Source organism: Chionomys nivalis, chromosome 5 (genome assembly GCF_950005125.1).
Source record: "Chionomys nivalis chromosome 5, mChiNiv1.1, whole genome shotgun sequence".
In the NCBI taxonomy this organism is placed as follows: domain Eukaryota; kingdom Metazoa; phylum Chordata; class Mammalia; order Rodentia; family Cricetidae; genus Chionomys; species Chionomys nivalis.
Genome location: NC_080090.1, coordinates 1,890,185 through 1,912,072, shown reverse-complemented (window position 1 = coordinate 1,912,072; position 21,888 = coordinate 1,890,185). Strand labels below are relative to the sequence as shown.

At 44.4% G+C, this 21,888-nt stretch overlaps 1 protein-coding gene across 1 annotated transcript in view; it reads right to left on the bottom strand.

Moving 5' to 3' along the window:
* Positions 1 to 18,735, bottom strand: part of Tp53bp2 (tumor protein p53 binding protein 2) — a 51,250-nt gene extending 32,515 nt beyond the window's left edge. Inside the window, exon 1 of the mRNA XM_057770395.1 lies at positions 18,473 to 18,735. Coding sequence (XP_057626378.1) covers positions 18,473 to 18,499 — 27 coding nt within the window. The 5' untranslated portion in view covers positions 18,500 to 18,735. The remainder of the gene's footprint in view (positions 1 to 18,472) is intronic.
* Positions 18,736 to 21,888: the final 3,153 nt, after the last annotated feature.

The following is a 21,888-nucleotide window of genomic DNA, read 5'->3' as shown; positions in this document are numbered from 1 at the left end:
ATAAAATAATAAAAATGGGCAAATTTAAGATATAAGAGTTAATAAGAAGCCTGAGCTAACAGGCCAAACAGTGCTGTAACTAATATAGTTTCTATATAAATATTCAGGCCTAGGCACTGGAAAACCAAAGCACAGCCTCCATTTACACCTGTAGTCCAAACTACTCAGGAAGCTGAGGCAGAAGGATTGTTAAGTTTGGGAATTCTGAACTGTAAGTTCAGCTTCAATATGATCTCTCAGTAGTAAATGTTACACCAGTGCATTTATTTTTGGAAGGATATATAAAAATATACTTAAGTACATATTCTGATGGTGTGTCGGATAAGATCAGGAGCCAGATCAAACAAGGAAAAATTTTTATATCATGTACCTATATTAACGACTCCCAAAGTTTAAAACTGAGGGGGCTGGAGAGATGGCTCAGTGGTTAAGAGCACTGCCTGCTCTTCCAAAGGTCCTGAGTTCAATCCCCGGCAACCACATGGTGGCTCACAACCATCTGTAATGAGGTCTGGTGCCCTCTTCTGGACTGCAGACATACACACAGACAGAATATTGTATACATAATAAATAAATAAATATTTTAAAAAATTTAAAACTGAAATGTTTCAATCAAATCCAATACCTACTCTAAAGTATGATATTTCATTAACAAGTAGAAATTAGTTAGTATTTAAAAACCTACCTGATCTTGTACATAAATTCGGTCCAACAGATAATTAAAATGCTCTGTAAATCTTTCTCTATTAAGTTATTTTAAAATTTAGTTAATTCCTAATGTTGAAGAAACTAACAAGGTGCAAATAAATGTTTGATGACAATTCAAGTCAGAAAACCCTGTTCCTCCAGTTCCATGAACACCGCCTGCATGTGAACTGGTATGTATCAGGATGAAGGGTAACATTTGTAAGGAGTTATCCCTCTTTCACCCTGAAGGAAGAAGGAATCCACAGACTTCGGGAGCTTGGAAAACAACAGATAAGACACTGTCTTTCAGAATCACCAAATGACACTTAGCTGATCACTGAGAAAATACAAGGTTGGCTGGGCAGTAGTGGTGCACACCTTTAATCCCAGCACTCAGGAGGCAGAGGCAGGCAATCTGAGTTCGAGGCCAGCCTGGTCTACAGAATGAGTTCCAGGAGAGCCAGCGCTACACAGAGAAACCCTGCGTCGAACAAACAAAGTATGGGGTTTACGACTACAACAGAAAAAGAAAGCAGAGTGAGTAGAAGCTACCCTCTGGTCAGTGACACAGCACCATTACGGGCTTACAGGTTTTGCCAAGTCACCTGACCACCCTTGCAGGCTGAAGCTTCTCTGGCCAGCATCCCAGTGAAAAAACTGCACAAGGCTCTCTGAAAGAGCAGCACTGAGGAGGGACAGCAACAGAAACTGACATCACAGCGGGGACCAGCAGATTTGGAGGCACCTGGGCTCTGCTCCTCAGTATGCTAAGGCCCGTCCATTTCCTTGGGGACTTCACTTCCACTTTTTGCAAATGCATCTCCTAATTTACATAAACACCTAACACATACAAAGTAATCCAGAAACAGCAGAAGTGGATTCTGTTAAAATTGTAAATAGATCACATAAACAGGGGAAATGTCCAGATCCCTAGCATGGACTGAATGCATTAAGCCAATTATTCCAGGTTTGGTACACTCTGATAACTGTACTGCATGAAGGTGTGGGATCGAAAAGTCTCACCTTAACCAGCAAGGCCTTACACACAGCGCTTTGACAACACTGGGAAAGAGAAAGATTAACCAAGCTCGGAGAATGCTTCTCTGCTGCTGCTGGGCCAGAAAACCCAGCATACTTAGTCAACCACAGCAGCAGTATTAAGTAGGTACTTCTCCCCACCCACACCAAAACTTTCTCTGAAGTTTAAAGCTACAAAGCAGGAACTGTTTCCGGCTAAGTTTGAGACTGGAGATGTTTGCTAAATTACAGTAGCAGCATCTGAAGAACGCACACTGCACACGCGCAGCAGCAGATAAACAGTGTTACATAACAGCGCCGCTGCTCACTTCTGCCACTGCCCCTCGGACTCACACCAACTCTCAGACAGACTCTCGGTGACGAAAAAACAGTGATCTCCTTGGCCGCTGAAACAAAGTCAGAGTATAACTTTCTGATCCTACTCTTCAAGCCGCCTGTGCTTCTGGCAGGAAAGCATTAGGAAGTCCTCTACTTATCCAGACACCCCAACTTAACAGCAATCTAACCTTCTTTCTGAAACCAATGGCGCTGTTGTTTAAGAGCCTAACTACTACAGAAATACGAAAGAAGGGCTCCTCCCGGGGTACTTCCCCATGGAGTTAACACTGGTGGGAACGCAGTGCCTGAGCCAACACCCTTTCCCCATACAGACTAGCTGTGGTGATCCAGTGCCTATGGTGAAATCAATACTGGACCAGCAATGGCATTTTGTTGGCTTCCTGGGGAGATCCAATCAGAATCCCACATTTGTTCTACAGAGTGTCAGGAAAGGTACCTGAAATACTCATCTTTTTTTAAAGATTTATTTATATGCCATGTGACTGCTGAGACTTGAACTCAGAACCTCTGGAAGAGCAGCCAGTGTTCTTAATCAATGAGCCATTTCTCCAGCCCAACACTCTTTTTTTTATTATTATTTTTTACTCAGCACTCTTACATTTAAAACGAGTTTTCTGCTCCCTAAGAACTGCTGTTTAATTAGGTGCACGATAAAAGTCAATACCGACTACAGACCGCAGGACCACGTGTCCTGCTCACACCAACAGCACTGCCACCACTAATTTCACAACTCCTCACTTCTACCCAGTCTCTGTTCTACCAGAGTCCTCCAAGCTGTCACACAACAGTCCAGGCCTGTGCCCACCTTGGAGTCTTGCACTCACTGTTCCTGTTAAGCACGCTCGTAAGCAGAATAACGTGCCTCCCCTTCTCGTCTACACATCTGCCCCCTCTCAGTAGCATCTTCCCTGGCCACCCCACCTACATTTCCAACATCAAACACACATACACACTGGCCAGTGCCTCTGCATAGGTTCTGTACTTGGCAGTCACAAGCTTACCATTTATTACAAATGTGGGCATCACGCAGTCAAGGGTTGTCTTTGTTAGTGTGCTGTCAAACGCTGGAGATGGCACTACACTTGATGAACACACACTGAAGCACAGAGACTAAGCTAAAGTCTGCAAGTCGTACAGCTATGAAATGGCAAAACCAAGATCCAAAGCCAAGGCAGGTTTCCTGCAGAGACTTAGCTCTCAACTACTGTACTACTGTGTCTCCTCCGTCAACAGCACACATGGGAAGCATGTGTCACCGCAGCTAGTTCTGCCTGTCAGAGAGAGGCTTTGCCCACAGCACACAACCTTACCCCCAGCTTCAGTTCTACTCAGATCCCACTAAATGGTCTTGCATATAGCATGCAGCAAGCTATAGGCTCGACATCCTCACTTCTCGACTGAATAGCCACCACCATTCTCCTTCTGATTCAATGTCCTTTCTACTCATTCAGTAGTTATAGATGATCTATGGTCTGGACTCTAATATAGAAACAATCTGATGAAATAGTTAATGCTGAACACGAAGCAGAGGGAGGGAAAGAACACAAAATCTATGTGGGGAAAAAAAGACACAGGGAGCAGCTCCCTTGCTCTCCTATTTCCCACTGGGCAACCCCAAGGAGAATCAGATGGCTAGGGGGTCTGGGGCACATGCAAATGTCACCCTCCTAAGGTACAAAGAGAGATAGAGGACGGGATTGTGGGGGACCCGAGCTGCTCTCCACAATGCTGGGAGGGTTTTTAAGCAGGCAGCCACCATCTAAAAGAAAAGAGGTGCAAGCCTAGCTAAGGTTGGGCACATATGCCACACAGAGAACAAAGGCCCCAGGAGGAAACAGTTGGTCACATCTGTGGAAAATGAGAAAGGAAGAAGAAAAGACTCCAGGAGCAAGAGGAAACCAGTGTGCAAGTCTTTATGGGCAGAGGTTCTAAAATGCTGGCAAGAACAAAGGGTAGATCAACACAGATTGTTGGCCCTGCCCTGTCAGGTTCTGAGTCAGCAGATATGGGAACGGAACTGAGACCCTTTCACGTCTAACAACTCCTGGATGGTACACAACTGGTCTAGAAACCTACCAAGAGCCATTATGAAAGGCCCAAACAAGGAAAGTTGGATTGTAATTTATGAGGCCCCTGGAGACTAATAATAATAATAATAATAATAATAATAATAATAATAATAATAATAGGAGGAGGAGGAGGAAGAAGAAGATCATCCATGGTTGTCAAGGGCCTCTGGAAAAAGAGAATTGCCTCTTTCTCCTCTTAGAAGACATGAGAATAAAATAACAAAATGAAGTTACCACACCTTTGAAACATTCTTTTAAAATTATGTCAAACATGTCCTTTTCCTAAGTATTCACCCAAGTTATAAAGGTTAAATATGACTTCACATCTCTAGACTTGAAACCTAGCCACAATGATGAATTTTAATGTGACAACCTATATTTTAAATGCTATAAAGAGAATAAAATGCAGACTTGTTTCCAATAAATATCAATTCCTTTCTCCTCCCTTTCCTTGAAAAGAAGGAAGAAAAGGGAAAGCTGGCTGAACTACCTGTGTGTGGTTTGAGTGTGAAGGCTGAAGGCATGCAAGTACCTTGCACTGCTACCTCCTTTTAGCTTTTTTTAATAAAATGTGCTCTCCTAAATGAGTCAGGTAGTCTCAACACTACAATTTAATTCCCAGAAACAAAATGAAGCAGTTACTGCTTTGTTCAGATCAGGTGACTTTTAAATAACCATGATGAAAAACAAATTTCAAAATCAGACGTGGTAGCATTCACACTTTGGAAGCTGAGATAGGAGGTTTTTAAGTTCCAAGCTAATCACTATATTGTTGAAATTTAGAAATATTTTACAGCTTGAAAGCATGTCTAAAATGATTATTGCTTTTTCTGTCTCTTACAATGATCAAGCTCAGGGGAAAATATGCAGGAAAAGATAAAATGCAACTCCAGGAACACTGCACAGGAATTCGTGCCAAAGCCACATCTACACGGAACTTCCAGAAACACAAGGGTACAGATAACATTCAGTTAGCAGGAACAGGCCACAGATTTAGTTTAAAGCTCCACTGTGAAAGAACATGCAGTCACTATAACTCATGTTACGTCACCGACATAAGAATGCTTTGTTTGCAAAGAGAAAAGAGCTATTTCAGATGGAAGTAGGAACAACCTTTCCCAGAGGACACACAGACAGTAGGTAGGGCACTGTCAGAAACTGACTGAGACACGTTTCAGCTTATTCACTGGGTTTTAAAGTTCATTTACTTGTTTTTGGAGGGGGTACACACACGTATCACTTGAGATGTGGAGGTATTGTTTTCTCTTCCCACCACATAGCTCCTTGGGATCACTCAGGTGGTCAGGGTGACAACAGGGCCTTTACTCACTGAGCTGCCTCAGCAGGTCCTAGTCATTTGGTTTTAAAAGTCACATGAAGCCACAGAGGAAGAAAACTGGAACCTGGGTCTAAGATGCTTGTTGCAATGGACAGGAAGTAAAGACTGACCACTCTACCTTCAGAGTTGCCATTTGTGAAAACACACTTCCTAGACTTACATGCAGGAAGTCAGGCGCGCGAGGAGATAGGTCAGCTCGTCAAAGAAAAATGAGCATCTCCAATTTCCCAAAGCATAAGAAACTTCCCAAAAACTGCAAGGTAATTCATTAAGCTAGTGGTGAGGTTTGGAGGAGAGCTGAGGGTTCCCTACTCCTCTGCGAGGAGCAAATGTGAAATGCCCATCTAGTTTGAGATTTTGTTAGATCCTGACTGCTTTCTGGAGAAGAAGGTCGTGAAACTCCTTCTAACCTGGCCCTGCAAAAATACCTTCCCAAACACTGACCCAAAAAGGATCTGTGTGTGCATGTGCGTGCGTGCGTGCGTGTGTGTGTGTGTGTGTGTGTATACACATGTGCAAATGCATGTCACATGGAGGCTAGAGGCTGACTCCAGCTTACATTTTGAAACAACATCTCTCACTGAACCTGGAACTGACCAACTAGCTAGACTGGCTGGCCAGTGAGTCTCCTACCCCCACCCTGGGCCTACCTATCTCTGTTCCCCAGTACTGCAGCTACAGTTGTGAACTGTCACGCCCAGCTTTTATGTGTGTGCTGGGAATCCACATTCAAGTCCTCATACTTACACAGCAGGTACTATACCCAAGGACCCATCGTCCCAGCCCCCAGAGAGAGAACTTAAGACACAGCAGGGCCAATGAGATGGCTCAGTGAATAAGTGCAACACAAGCCTGATGTCTGAACATCAGGATATAAGGAATGTCTCCACAAAGGTGTCGTGTGTGTGTGTGTGTGTGTGTGTGTGCGCGCGTGTGCGTGAGAGAGAGAGAGAGAGAGAGAGAGAGAGAGAGAGAATAATATCACATTTTTAATTAGAAAATAACATTAAGGACTATGTTGTTGCTCAGGAGCACAATAAAGGTGTGCCAGGACCTGGATCTCTCTCTCTCTCTCTCTCTCTCTCTCTCTCTCTCCCCCTCCCCCTCCCTCCCTCCCTCCCTCCCTCCCTCCCTCCCTCCCTCTCTCTCTCTCTCTCTCTCTCTCTCTCTCTCTCTCGCTTCTCTCTCCCTCTCTCTCCCTCCTTCCCCCCCTCTCTCTCACACACACACACACGCACGCACACACACACACACACACACAGAGCACCATCAATCAAAGTCTCCTTCCATCTCTCAACTCTCATGGGGACTTTCAATCCAAACACACCTTACAACACTTCAAAGAGCTTCAAATGGTTGTTCCGTCAGTCCCTGCTCCTGTGGTGACTCCGCTGGTAGACAGTATACTACAGCAAGTCGCTAGCTTCCTCAGGCAGGCAGATTCTGCATGACGCCATTATGGGATCACCCCCAATCTGAGAGGGCAGCATGTGAGGTCTTAGTGGATGTGGAGCCTCTTTCAGGAGCCCCAGGCATACTTCATCTTCGAGTCCCTTCCCAGCCTCCCTGAGGACATTCCAACTGTAATACAGTTCTCAAAAGATTGCTACTCACAACAGCCTAACACGCTTGCCAGAGTTCTTTCTCCCACCTACAGTCTACTCTGGGCTGTCAAGCTATGTTGAAAATTCTCATCAAGTGCATGAATCCTATCTACCAATCTGCTAAGACTCAATTGCATTAAAACTCTTCTATGCTTTTTCATCCTGGCATACTTTTAACCTATGTCTATCAGTCTCTAGCAGCTAGATTTGAGTTACTTAAAGCAAAATCATAAAATCATAGTCAATGGATTGTTTTCTACATCGACTATTTCTTGGGTCACCTACGAGAAGTTAGAACTTGGCTATTAACACATGAAGCTTTAATTTGAACAATACTCTGTGAGAAAGTTAATTATACATAAAACATGCTCTCACTCATTCAATACCATGTAGATGATTATTTTCTAAAATAATCAACATGGGGAGTTTCACAATTGTTATTATTTTAATTAAACATGAAAACTTTTGGTAACACTACCACTCCTTAACAGCTGCTTCTACATCCAACTCTGAGCAAGGCTCTTATCGAAATTAGTCACTCTAACCAAGCTCCTGGTTCTGTCTTCCTCTCAACCCCAACTATTTACTAACTTCATGTACTGAGAGCTTATCAAGCAAACACAGTTTAAGTAAAAACTGCCTTCTTCGGGGAAGAATAGGAAAATTAATAATACACCGCTGAAGTGTGGAAGGTCAGGGATAAGGAGTGTTACAATGGGAGAGAAGGCTCAGAGATTAACAACAGCCTGACTTCATTCCCAGCACCCATATGGCAGCTCCTAACTGTAACTCCACTCCCAGCTTGCTCCAGCCTTCTATGGACACTGCACGCAAATGGGACACGGTCATACATCTACGCAAAACACCCATGACCGTAAAAATATAAATGTTTATTTTTAAGGAGGTAAGTATAGGCTTTATTGCTGGGGAAGTCATTAGAGCAGATTTGTATATTTTGATTTCAGGAAATTCCAATTCAATTCAGGAAATAAAGGTTGAGTATTCCTTACCTAAAAGACTTAGGGCTACAAATGTTCCAGAATTTGCTTTGTTTCTGTATTTTGGGGTATTTGTATTATCCACAAAAATCTTATTAAAGAGACTCAATTATAAACATAAAATTCACGTGTTTATATACACCGATATATACAGCATACAGGCTGCCTTCTTAACTGCAACACTTCACATCAGTCAGGTGTGAAATTTACTCATGACACCCTATTCACACTCAAAAGATTTCAGAGTTTGAAGGTTTTGGAATCAGAGGTGTGTAAAGCTCTGTTGAGTATGGTAGCTCACACTAGCACCCAGGGCACAGAGGCAGAAGAATCATCCCAACTTTCAGGTCAGTCTGGGTTACAGACTAATACCCTATATGAAGAAGGAGGAAAAAAAACAACCCTACAACGTACATCAAGTGAGCAGCTCCTTGGTAACAGCTTCCAGTTACCAAGTAAGAAATCTAAAATCCACTTTCTCACTTCTCTCCTAGAACAATAGCTCATCTGCAGCCCCTACCATCCCCCGTGTTGGAGCCAGCCCTACAATTTTAAACTAACACAGACCATAACCCTCCTCTAGCTGCTCCTACACAAACAGCCAAGTGCAGCCAAGGGAAATGCTCTCTTTGCCAGACAGCCCTTGCTCTTCCCCCACTACATCCCACTCCCCGAGTCACTCAGCCTTACACACAGAACTCTGCCGTCTGGGTCTGCCTGAGTGAGTGAGTGACACTGAGTCAGAGATTTAACACTCCAGGAGGATGAGAACACTTACAGGAGTCTGGAACATGACGGTCTGTGTGTGTGCCTCAAGAAACATTTATCCGTAAATATAGCATTACTTCCAAGTGAGCATTTTCAAAGCTAAATAATGTCTCAAATGAAAAGGACAGAACACTGCCTATTTGGAGACAAATTTAAAACTTTCTTTTCAACTATACCTAAAACTGAATTCAGTCAAAGTTTAAATACATCATCCAAAGCAATGTCCCTTGGGGTCACTCTGCTTTCCAGTAGCTGTAATAATCACAAATAAATTAAAAGGAGCAAAATACATGTTTAATATAATCTTCCTGCCTATAACTATTCTGTAAGATCAATGTTGCTATGCTCTCCCCTAAAGTGGGCATTGCTACTTTATTATTATGTGACTTGTTTTACATGAAGATACTATTAAATGTTTCATTTTGCCTTTCACACAGAAAGATGGTGGAGTTCAGTGGAGTAGAGATAGCTATGGACAGCAAGATGCGAAAGGACACACTTGTTGTGAGCAAGAGAAAAACCCAATACCCCTCTAGCCCTGTGGTGCCCCATGAGATTCCTTAGGAGCACGAGATGGCAGTAAGGTGACCAGGCGCTCTCTTCTAAATGCTGACTTTCGTATTTTGAATCTTTCAGTCACTTTCTGTAGGCAGCTAAAACTTCTGAAATGGGATGTACCCTTTACATAAAAGGCTTCATTTCATTGGGCTAGATAACAAAGAAACTTGATATCCGGTTAAGGTATTTATTATGCTGTGTTAGAGACCTATCTAGAAGAGTCCCAGAGGGGAAAACTGCTGTTTCAGAAAGACCACAAGGAATACACAATTGGGTACAGACTGGAGCAAAAGCCACGAGCAAGGTGAGCACCGCATAAGTCCAAGGGAAAAAGAGACTGCAGAAGTGCACACTGACCAAATGGCTGAAAGAAAATAAAAGAAAGAAGCATAAATCTCTGTCTCTTGAGACCAACAACCAAAATACCAAAGTACTGAGCTACTTTAAAATACTAGTGTTGGGGGCCAGCAAGACAGCTCAGCAGATAAAAAGTGCTTGCTGTGCATGCCCGACAGCCCAAGCTGCATCGCCAGAACCCAACAGAGAAAGAGAGCCTTCTCCCTTGAAAGCTGCCCTCTGACATCCACACACACCACGGCATGCTCAACCACACACACCTACCAAACAGAAAATGAAAATAAGTAATAGTTGTTCAAAATAGTGTCTCTATGTCATAAAATGAACACATTTAACAAAAACTACCTCTATCTCATAGATTAGCTTGTGTGATGGAGAAAACATGAAGAGATGGTTTTTAAAGTCACCTTGACTTGATTTCCTTAGGTCTCTGCCTACTTTGTAGCTATGTTAGGAACATGAAAATAGCACTGATTTCAAAACAAAGGGGATCAAGGAGCAGTGAGGCAGGATCCGAAGCTGCTTGAACAACATGGCTATACAATCAAACGCTTCCTATAGCACTTATAAGGCTGGAAGGGCATGTTAACGTGAAAACTTAACCAGTTAAGAAACTGGTCTGGGCCCAGTGGCACATGCTATAAACCAGCTGGTTATTTAGGAAGCTGAAGAAAACAGGAGTGTAAATTTAAGGTCTACCAGGGCCACAGACAGAGTTCAAACTAGACTGAGCAACTTACGGAGATTCTGTCTCAAAAGTAAGAAGCAAACTGTGGGCTAGAGAGATGGCTCAGTGGTCAAGAGCCCTGGCTGCTCTTCAAAGGGCCTGGGCTCGATTCTCAGCACCCACGTGGTGGCTCACAACTCTGCCACTCCCGTTCTAGGGGACCCAACACTGTCTTCCAGCCTCCTCAGGAACTAGGCATACACATGGTAAACAGACACACATGCGGACAAACACAGTGTGGGTTCTGGCTGCTGTTGTTAAGCACTGCGAAGAGCATGTGCAAGGCCCTAAACTGAATCCCCAGTGCAGAAAGGGAGGGAAGAAGTGAACGACAGATAAATAGCTCCATTCCCACCTTGTTCTGATTCCCAGCCCTAGGAAGTCTACTTCTCCTCTCCCCTCTCAATGTCACCTAAGACAAGCTGGCAGAGCAAGTGGTAAACTGTGTACACTGAATCTGCAACCAGCTCTTACCACTGGTTAAGCCCTTCATGTGGCTAGGTGACCCTTTTGTTCATTTTTCAGTGTCTTACAGTCTTTCCCACGTCTTCCACCATGGCAGCCCTAGAATCCTTTCTCCACACAGCCAAGGAACAAGCTTTCCTAGACATCAGATCATGCCACCTCTCACTATCCTGCACTCAAGAGGCTACCACGTCTCCTCCACAGAAAATGTATACGCTACCAGGTCTCTACCTCACTTCCTGCCATTCTTCCCCTACCCCCAAAGCTCTGGTCTAGTTGGTTTCCAATGCTTCAGGATGGGCATCTGCCCCAGACACAGGAATTCTGCCCACTTGAAATGTTCCGTGTGGAAATCTCCAGTGTTGGCTCATTCCTTCCTGCTATGCAGATCCAGCAGAAATGTCACTTCCCTGGTCACCTGATGTAAAGCAGCCACCCAGTCACATTAGCCTCACTGAAATTCCATCAAATGCCATTACTTCCTTTAACATGTCTCCACCTCCCCAAGCTCCATGAGAGGTAGTCTCCCTGAATGTTGTCCTATTCTGTTCTGCGTCCTTGACGTCCAAAAAGGAGCCTGAAATACAGAGGACATTCACTTAACGTGCTGTCCCCAAGCAGCCATCGTGAGAAAGAAAGAAGAGGCATGATCCAATTAGGATTCCATCCACATCAGCCCTCACTGTCCTCACCCAAGGGGCAGTCCCGAGGACACATCTGTCCTCACTGTCCTCACCCAAGGGGCAGTCCCGAGGACACATCTGTCCTCACTGTCCTCACCCAAGGGGCAGTCCCGAGGACACATCAGCCCTCACCGTCCTCACCCAAGGGGCAGTCCCGAGGACACATCAGCCCTCACCGTCCTCACCCAAGGGGCAGTCCCGAGGACACATCAGCCCTCACCGTCCTCACCCAAGGGGCAGTCCCGAGGACACAGGAGTGCTCCCCCTCTGCCACCATCTCAACACTTCTGCACCATCCAACCAACCGGAAATGGTCAGAGAATGAACACAGCCATTTCCGTTTCCCTGTCTTCAACATCTCCAGTGTCCCTATTCCACCCTTTGTCCCTTCTGTTTTGTTTTCAACACCATCTCCTTCACGCCCTGTTAAAACAACCACTGCAGGAGATTTATCCCTCATAAAAAGATAATTATTAAGTCCCTTCTCTTTCCCTATGAATGAGAAAGATCTGAGCTCTCTATAGTAGTAGAGGGGAAATTTTTTAAAAGGCCTTTGAGATAATTCCTCTGCTTAGGGGCAGGTCACCACCTCCCTTTCAATGGGAACTTGGTAACAGATTTACCAATTTTCTCAATTTAACGTGCATTTAAATAGAAAATATCTGTTTTCTTTTTCCACTTCAAAAATTAGCTACATTCTGGAGAGAATTTTTAAGATTTATTTTTATTTATGTGTAGATGTGTGTGTGAAAGAGTATATGCACGTGTGTCCAGGTGCCTGTGGAGACCAGAAGTGGGCGCCAAACCCGCAGAGGCAGGAGCTGTTGTGAGCCTCCTGACTTGGGTGCTAGGAAGCCAATTCCAATCCTGTGGAAGAGCAGCAAGTGCCCTCAGTCAGTGAGACTTCTCTCTAGCTTCTGAAGAGCAATTTTGGAAGTTATCATATTAGACACTGGCCAAATGCTAATAATGCCCTGCATTACAGTCCAAGTGCTTGCAAGCTTGGCCAGAGCATGCATCTGTAAGCAGCGAGTTCAAATCTCACTTCAGCACAATGGCCAGAAGCAAATTACTGAAATGACTTTGAGCTTCAAATTCTGCTGTCTGAAAATGGAAAGACCAACTTCACTATGTGACAAGGAGACTAGCTAGAAAGACTTCTCTAGGTCACAGGGCTGTGTTAGACAAAGGGCTCTAAACAGAAGTTTTTGCCTGACCTGCAAGGGAAGCTGGGTTTCCCACCTTCCACTTCACCCCACCTCCAAGTCCAAGTTTTCAAACAGTTTGTCCCACAGTGAGAGGTCAGTAAAGTGCCCTAACCATCTTTTTTATCACTAGTGGCTTAAATTGGTACTTTATAATTGTTCATTGTGGTTTTCTATAATTCTACTTTTCTATGGGGCTTTTAGTTGGTATGTGTGAAATTTACCTACATTTCTAAGGGCCTGGAGAGATAGCTCAGGAGTTAAGAACATGTACTTCTCAATTCCCAGCACCAACGTTGTGAGCCACATGTGCCTCTGGCTCAGGGGATCTGACCCCTACCTATGGCCTCTACTGCACTCAGAGGTAGATACCCTCACACAGAAACACAAATACACATAAGTTTTAAATTAAATCTTTTAAAAATTTCTTCTAAGAAAGCAATTAATATATGTTTCAGAAGTCCAGTAGTTATGAGCAGTCAACTGGGCATTTATTTTCATTGATGATTTGGTGCTAGTATAATCTATATAAATCAGCTTCTAAATTATTTTACATAGAGAAAACCACACTTGCCAAGTTTCCTCTTACCTACAATCTAAACTTGAACTTGGCACTTCTCTGACAAAACAGTACTCAGCGTTTAATGACACTGCTTCCTGCCTCCTCCTCTCAGGAGCTCCTATGACCAACGGTCCACATGCAGAACAGATGCAGAATCTTAAACCTTGCCACTCCAACTAAGAACACATTTCAAATGTGGTTATTTATCTACATTTTTCTCAATTCTAAGAGATAAGAGAAAAATGTTCTGTTTAGTACCTAGCACACTATCAAAACACAGTATTTAAATAATGTTTGGCTTGATTAAGGGGCATGAACTGAAAAGAACACTCTGGATTCCGAAGCTCTTACAGCCCACAGCTCTCGCTCTTTGAGACAGTTGTTAGTGCAGGCTTCTGACACATGACAGCATATTAGAGCAGCAGGCACTGCTCCAAAGTTCTCCTGTGTGAACTGGAGAAACCTAGGCCAGCTCCAGACTTCCCAAGGGCTCTGTGTGCCTTAGAAAGGAGTGCCACCTGCTGCAGGTCACCAAGCAATAAGGGCAAAGGATCCCTTAAGAGCTCCAGCACAGAAAGTCCTCACTGTTCCTAGAGGCTGCAGGGTGGGGGGACTGCCAGCTCTTCCTCAAGAGTAAGAGTGACACCCCAAGATCCCTTCCACATAAGCTAATTCTTTTTAATTTTTAAAATATGGGGCACTGCATGCTTGCTTACACTCCTTTATGCTGTCTTAAATCTGATTTCTCTGAAAAGCAAAAAAAAGTCAGAAAATTTCAAATGTGAAATCACACATAATATAATTAAAGTCACAAGGCCACAAAACTCAAACACATGAAATGTGAGATCTTTTGCACATTTTTAAAAATAGATGATTCAACAGTCTTTGAGAATTACAACTCTAAGAGACAGGAACTCATCTTTAAGAACTGAGTCTAAACTTCATTCTGGAATAAAAACCAACATATTCTTATATTCCTAGTCCACTGGAAGGAATTCTTTCAGAGCACATAATTTACACAGGCTTAATAATTCTCATCAGCAACTTTTTTAAAAAAGATATTTATTTATTTTTAGTGCATTGGTGTTTGGCCTTCATGTCTGTCTGTGTGAGGGCATTGGATCCCCTGAAACCGGAGTTACAGACAGTTGGGAGTGGCCATGTGAGTGCTGGGAATTGAACGTGGGACCTCTGGAAGAGCAGCCAGTGCAATGAACCACCGAGCCATCTCTCCAGCCCCATATTCCTAACAGTGGCAAATAAAACCAGACTTCTGGAAATACAGTACTTGAGTAGAAGTGGGGCTTTTGGTCTGCGGAGGAGCGGAACTACAGAACAGAGAAACTGCTGACCAGGGGCCACGCTGCTCACGGAGTCACTGGGACAACCAGAAGCCCCCAGAATCAGGTTTGCTCTCCAGCTCTCCAAAACAACTCCAAGTGGTTATGCCCCTGCAGCACTGACAGGAAAAAGGCCACAAACTTGAAACTAAACCGTGGTCAGATCAACTGAACTTTTTAAAACAAGCCAGTGTGTCTGGAAAGATTATCTGTAGTATGATGACATTTGGTTTGATTACGCATGCAAAACAGTCACCACCAGGCACACACAGCTATTTAAACAAAATTAAAATGAATCATTTTTCAAGTTCAGTTCTTAACTCACAATAGCCACCCTGTGTACAAGGCACTGCCAGCGCACCCCACTGTCTACACTAGTGTGCCCAAATGTGCCATACAGGCAAATCCAAGGCCTCTGGCCTTCTATGGGGCACTCGCAACTACAGGGGATAGCTTTTCCTAGGTGGAATCTGCTTTTTAATTTACCATTTCAATAGTAGATAGGAACTTAAATTTTTATGAAACTGGTTTCTGAAAAGAGCAGTAAATTCCTTCAGAGCTCGATAAGCTCTTTCATAAAAACGCTGTTTTTGTTGGCATATAACACTTCACGAAAGGAAAAGTCACACATAAAAGAAATCTAGTATAATTTTCAAGTGGGTAAGAATTTTTGTTTTGGAGAATTGCCTCCATCTGAAAATCAGTCACAATGAATGGAAAACTAAAACGCCACCCTGTCCAGGTTCAAACCCTTCTGAAATGAAGGCAAGGTGTCGGCTCTAGACTCAGTTTCCCCTCATCACTGGCGGAGACAGCACAGAGCTCCAGATGCTGGCCATGGCGGGCATCTGAAAGCGAGGGGAGCCGTCATTCCCACTCACAGCACCCTATCATTAGCGCTGCGGTTCTGTTTATTTTTAGTTAGCCTGCTAGAGTACATCTTCACTTCTGGCTTTGTAACCAATTATCACTGTGTCCCACACAAAGGAAAACTACTTGAGTCTGTACTATTTGGTAAGAAAATAAATGAATACTATTTTTTGTATGTATTCAATATAAGGCAACAGAACTCCAAAATGCCTTCCAAAACAAACCAAGAAATTTACTTAGTGCCATAAAAAATGCCCTTGAAATGGTTAGAAAGGTACATTTTAAAATTATGTATATTTTACCACATTAAAAAAAAAAAGCACAAGGCAACTGATCTGCATTTTGAGTGTCCATCTTCCATTAGTATGATGTTTTTCCTGACAAACTTTTAGTTTCCCAAAGTAAGAACAAAATACAACAAAACCTTCCTCGTACTAGAATCAAGTTCCAAGCATATTAAAAGCTAAAGATAAAACCACATTTAAGAATATGGTTTTAAGTCAGGAATGGTGGCCCATGCCTGTTATCCCAGCATTTCACATGCTGATGCAGGAGAATTGCTGTGAGCTAAAGGGCAGCCTGGGCTACAGAGTAGGTGCCGTACCAGTCTATCTCAAAGAACAAGATAAACTTTTAAGGGGCTTTATAGCTCAGTAACAGAGTGCTTGTCTAGCATGTATACAAGGCCTGTGTTTCATCCTTACTACCACACACAGGGAGTTTCTTTTTCAGGTACCCTCATAATACAAGAACAAAGACACATACGACCTGAGGCTTGGGCGCTGGAGGGATGCTTAGCAGTTAAGAGAACTTGTTAGTCCTACAGAGGTCCCAGGTTCAATTGCCACCACCTACACAGCAGCTTCACAACTATTGGCAACTCCAGTTCCAGAGGATCTGATGACCTCTTCTCACCTCTGCAGAGACCAGGCACACACTTGGCTCACACACAGAGACACACACAGAGGAAAACACTCACAGACATAAACCTGTGTAAAAGGAACACAAGGCTGCTAAATGAAAATCTATCTTATGTATTGAAGAGCGAGACCCTCATGTGTAATCACTGTTGCTAATTCACGAGTTTTATGTAGCACCTATCCCAAGCCAGGCCCCATACTAATCCCTTCCTTCCTAAAGAGTAACTCTACTCTTCCAGACTACACTGAGAGCTAGTACTCTACCATCCCCAACTACAGATGCTGAAGCAGGGACAGTTTTGCTTTTTATAAACATCTGAGATTACTAATGTGCAAAATTCCAAAGGGCCTCATGCACACTACACCTGTTCTATTAAGATTCTGACATCAGAAAAGCAGTCAGAACCACATACTTAAGGGACTTTCCAAGTTTCCTAACTTCTTATAAGAATTCAGATGATCATCTATGTAGTTGGGAGGAAAACATCCCTACATAAAACAAGAAGAAAAACAAAACGGCTGGGCGGTGGTGGCGCATGCCTTTAATCCCAGCACTTGGGAGGCAGAAGCAGGTGGATCTCTGTGAGTTCGAGGCCAGCCTGGTCTACAGAGCCAGGACTGTTACACTGAGAAACCCTGTCTCAAAAAAGAAAAAAGAAAAAGAGAGAGAGAAGAAAAAGACAAAACAAAGGCTACCTTGCTACTGAACTGATCTTCCAGGAAGACGCCATACTGCAACAAAAAACACCTACTCTGTTCCTTTTACTGTTCAGAGAAAAACAGTAGAAAACCTACAAAAGTTTTTCTTCACAACAAAGAAATAAAAACAGAAGGAATACTAAACCAGAAGACACAAAATGCTAACAATTCCAAATTCCTTGACTCTTACCAATAAAAAACATCCCAAGTCATCTAACTCCCCTCCCCAGAAAAAAAAATCAAATTATTATGTGTATGTATAAGATAAAAAAAATTTAAGACATCTTCCACAACACAAGGGGCAAGGAGACAATATAGTATATACTGCACGTGTAATTACAAAAACAAACAAAACAGACCTCCCCACCCACCCACACAAATTTCATTGCTCTATTCCAAGGATTTTCCAAAAGAAAAGGTTGTTTCAGGTGTTTTGTTTTGTTTTCTTAAACAAGTGAAGTTATACAAACATGGGTTGAATGGAATTTAGCGATGGTTATGATTAAAATACATGAACTTTTCGAAGAATATATAAAATTATTATTATTACTATTATAAGAACTCAAGTTGACTGCAAGATTGATTCTCTCTGCAAGAGGAGCAATACAGCACCCAGGAGGAAATCTACGACTATAGAGGCCACCACAATAGCCAAATCTTACGCTCGCGGAAGAAAAGTGGCTTTTGGAAGCTGCGGATCACCTGTGGTCTGGTGGCCAAGTCGGATGCCTAAAGAGCTCACTCCTTTCTCAGAGGTCTTGCAGAACAAGCTCTAGGAGCGGGTCACAGAAGTTTTCCTGCAAACTAAAACTTTTAAGGCTACATTTACTAAAACCTGCTTCCACAAAGAGATAGGGTGACTTGGCTGCTATCGCCAACATCAGATCGAAATTCAAGGGGGGGGGGGGTGACAGAAATAAAGAAAAGGAAAGGCAAGCCTTTTCCAGCGTTACTCTTCACTCCTGTAAAAAGCCTAAACAATTAACAGAACAGCCCAGAGCCGCGGCTCTTGACCTTCAAAACAACCCCCCCAAAATGTCTCAATCCGAGAGGCAAAGTTTGGAGCGGCGGCCCAGGGCTGCCTCCCTGACCTGGGAGGCAGCATCGCGACCCTAGCGGGGACCGGGCACCGCGAAGCCTCGGAGTCCCGAAGCCCCGAGCTCGACTGGCTCGGCTGCTCCGGCCACCGCGCCCCGCACACTTCCGGGCCCCAAACCGTGGCCCCAGCACGCCCACCTGCTTACCGGCATCATTTTGGACCCGAACCGCATGGACGCGGGGGTCCGGCCGCGGCCTGGCCGAGCACAACTGGCCCGGGGGTCGCGGGCCCGGGGAAGCCGAGCGAGGACGAGGCCGCGCGCCCGGCGGCCGACCTGTTGCAAGACAGCGGCGCGCCGATCCCCTCAGCCAACTGGGACGCCACCAAGCCCCCGGCCCACTCCCCTCGCCGGTCCCCGGGACGCGACGCGGCTTTGTCTTGGGCGATCGCGACTCCCTCCTCCTCCTCCTCCTCCTCCTCTCCGAAACCAACTAATCCCCGTCGGGCCCCCACGGAGGCGCTCCGGCCCCGCCCCCTCCTGCGAGGCCCCGCCCGCGGCGCGCCCGTAGGCTTGAAGGAGGGGGACAAGGGAGGGAAAGATCCCCGGCCGGGGCGACAAGAGCGCAGGCGCAGAATCTGGGGGCGGGGCCGGAGGGGTGGGAACCCCCCCCCCGGGAGCATAGTGTGGGCTCGGGGGCGGGGCGGAGCTGCTCGTGTGCGCGCCTCCAGGCGGAGCCAGGCTCCCGAGAACAATAATCGTAAAACCCTGAGATGGAGCCCAGGGCTGTGTCCCTCACCTCCACGACAGTCCTGAATTGCACAAGACACTTGAGCCCTTTGCCTTAGGGACCGTGATCCTACCTCGAGGCGTAGAGAGTCCCCGCGGCGCCGCGTCACACACCTGACTCGGGGAGCCCTGGGGGATCCGACCGCCCCACAAGATGGAGACTCGCGAGTGCGCCTGGCCCCGGAGCACGTTCTTGGCTGCAGGAGATCTCGAATCTGTCCTTCTTTTCCAACTCCTCAGGCCATGTCCACGGCCTCATCTAAAAGGTTACTTGCTATGATGTAAGAAGAAAAAGAGTACTTCGACATTCCTGAACTGGGAGGTGTTGTGTATGCTTTTGAACAGTCAAAGGTTTGAAAAATGTGCAAAGCAGATTTCTGAGGCGCTCTTCCGCTTGTCACACCCTATAAACTTAACACGGATCCTTTCTTGCTATGGAAGCGCATGCTGGGAAAAGTGCAGTGTTCTGCTTTGACTGAGCCACACTAGCTGAGGACCCCTCTTCCACCATCCAGAGAGACATAGGCTTCAGGAACAGTAACTCCCAGAAGCTCATTTCAGGTTAATTAAGTAGCGCATGCTAGCTCACTCGGAACTGTGTATTATTACACAAGATTCCCGACAACGAAATGAAATAAAGCACCTGGATTTATGTAGCTTCAAGAATAAAGCCAGCTGAATGTGAGGCTGAGGCAGGAGGATGACGGTGAGTTCTAGGCCAGTCTGGCCTGAAAGAGTAAGCCCTTGCCAAAAAAACAAGAGAAAAAAAAAAGCTCACCTTTTTAAAATTAAATTAAAAATTGACCTGTGCCACATAGTTCTATTCCCAACGACTCAGAAGGCTAAGGAAGGAAGATCCCAATAAAAAGGCCTGACTGGGCAGCTTGGTAGAACAGGTCTCAAAACATAAACTAAAAAAAGAGTCTGGGAACATAGCTCGTTGATACAGTGCTTTTTTTTTTTAACGTGTGTAAGCCCTGGTTTTAATAAAAAGAATTAACAGCCCTTGTTTGAAGTAGTGATGCACACTTGTCCTCCCAGCACTGGGAAGGCCAAGGTAGGAAGAATCAGGAGTCTGAGGCCAGCCTGGGCTACATGCCTTGTCTCCAAGTACATACATGAACAACAAATAAAAGAATGTTTCTTAATTTAACATATCCCTAACCAAAATTGCCATCAAACTCCCTATCGGCATCATCCCAGTTCCTATATCTAAGTATGAAATTATAACTGATGCAACTAAAATGTAATGTTCTAATGAAACCTAGTTTAGTTAGAGTCTATTAATTTTAAGATTATCCTGGGTTAAGTAAAGGAAATCCAGACCTCCACTTATTCAGTAATATTTATCAAAATACTAACTATGTACTATGTATTTTAAGTACTATGGATCAATCAATCAATGAACAAAATAAAGTTGAATAGGCAATAAAACCAGTATTCAAGTGTTTTGGTAATAAATATTTTATTTTAAAACCATTCTATTTACCTGGGTAAGGAAATAGACTATATAAGGATGAGGCTTTACGTTTTATTTTTTAATAGGGTATTCAAAACAGGCCTCACTGAGAAGCACAAACTTGAAGGAACAAGCTACATGAATCTGTGAAAGAAAGCTTCCACGCAGATTAGCCGATCCTTAGCCCCAGAGAGAGGATCCTGCTTAGTGTATTCAGGTCCAGCACAGTGTATGAGACAGAGGAGAGTATATAAGGCAGGGTAATATGCAGGATTGAGTAGGAGCTAGAGAGATGACTCAATGGCTGAAAACATTTGCTGCTTTTCCAGCAGACCTGAGTTTGATTCCCAGCACCCACCCACAAAGCAGCTAACGACTGTCAACTCTAGTTCTGGGGTGGGGAATCTGTTGCCCTCTTCTGGCCACCATGGGCATTGCATGCACATGGTACACAAACATACATGCAGTCAACATCCATACACATAAAAATAGTCGAGTAAACCAAGGCCTATTATTATAAGGACATTAGTGTTTAGGAAGTAAAACAGGTGTAGTAGTTTGAACAAAAAGAGTCTCATAGGCCTATGGGAACTGGCACTATTGGGAAGTATGGTGTTGTGGTCTCTGGAGCAGGTGTAGCATCGTTGGAGGAACTGTGTCACTAGAGGCGGGCTTTGGGGTCTCAGAAGCTCAAGCTTGTCCTAGTGTGTCTGATGCTCTTCCTGCCGCCAGCCAATGTGCATGTAGAACTCTTAGCTCCTTCTCCAGCACCATATCTGCCTGCATGCCACCAGGCTTCCCACCAGGATGATGCTGGACTAAACCTCTGAAACTGTAAGTCAGTCCCAATTAAATGTTTTCCTTTATAAGAGTTGCCATAGTCATGATGTCTCTTCACAGCAATAGAAACTCTAACTAAGGCAATAGGGAAACAATGAGAAAAGGGTTTTGACAGAAGAATGATGTACACTGTTGTGTTTCAATAGGATCATCCAGCTACTAGAAAAGACTGAGAGTCCATAGGAGGCCCTTGTAATGCTATAGACAGGAGATGAAAGTAAGGGGTATGGATGATCAAGGCGGGTGTCATGACAGGTGGGCAGATGGAGGATCTATTATAGCACGAATTCTAATTGGTCTCAATAATAAAAAACCAGGAATCAGCTATGGGGTGAAAGCTGAGAGATCAAAGAAGCAGATCAGCCAGCTACTAGAGAGACCTTTTATCTCTACCAATGTTCAGGCTCAAGAGGCCCTGTCTCTAGGAATCCTCAGATTGCATCTGAGCTCCTGTCTTCCTCCCACCTGTGTTCCTCTCTCCACCCAGCCATATCCCTTCCTGTCTCCACCTCCTTGGTGCTAGGATTAAAATCAT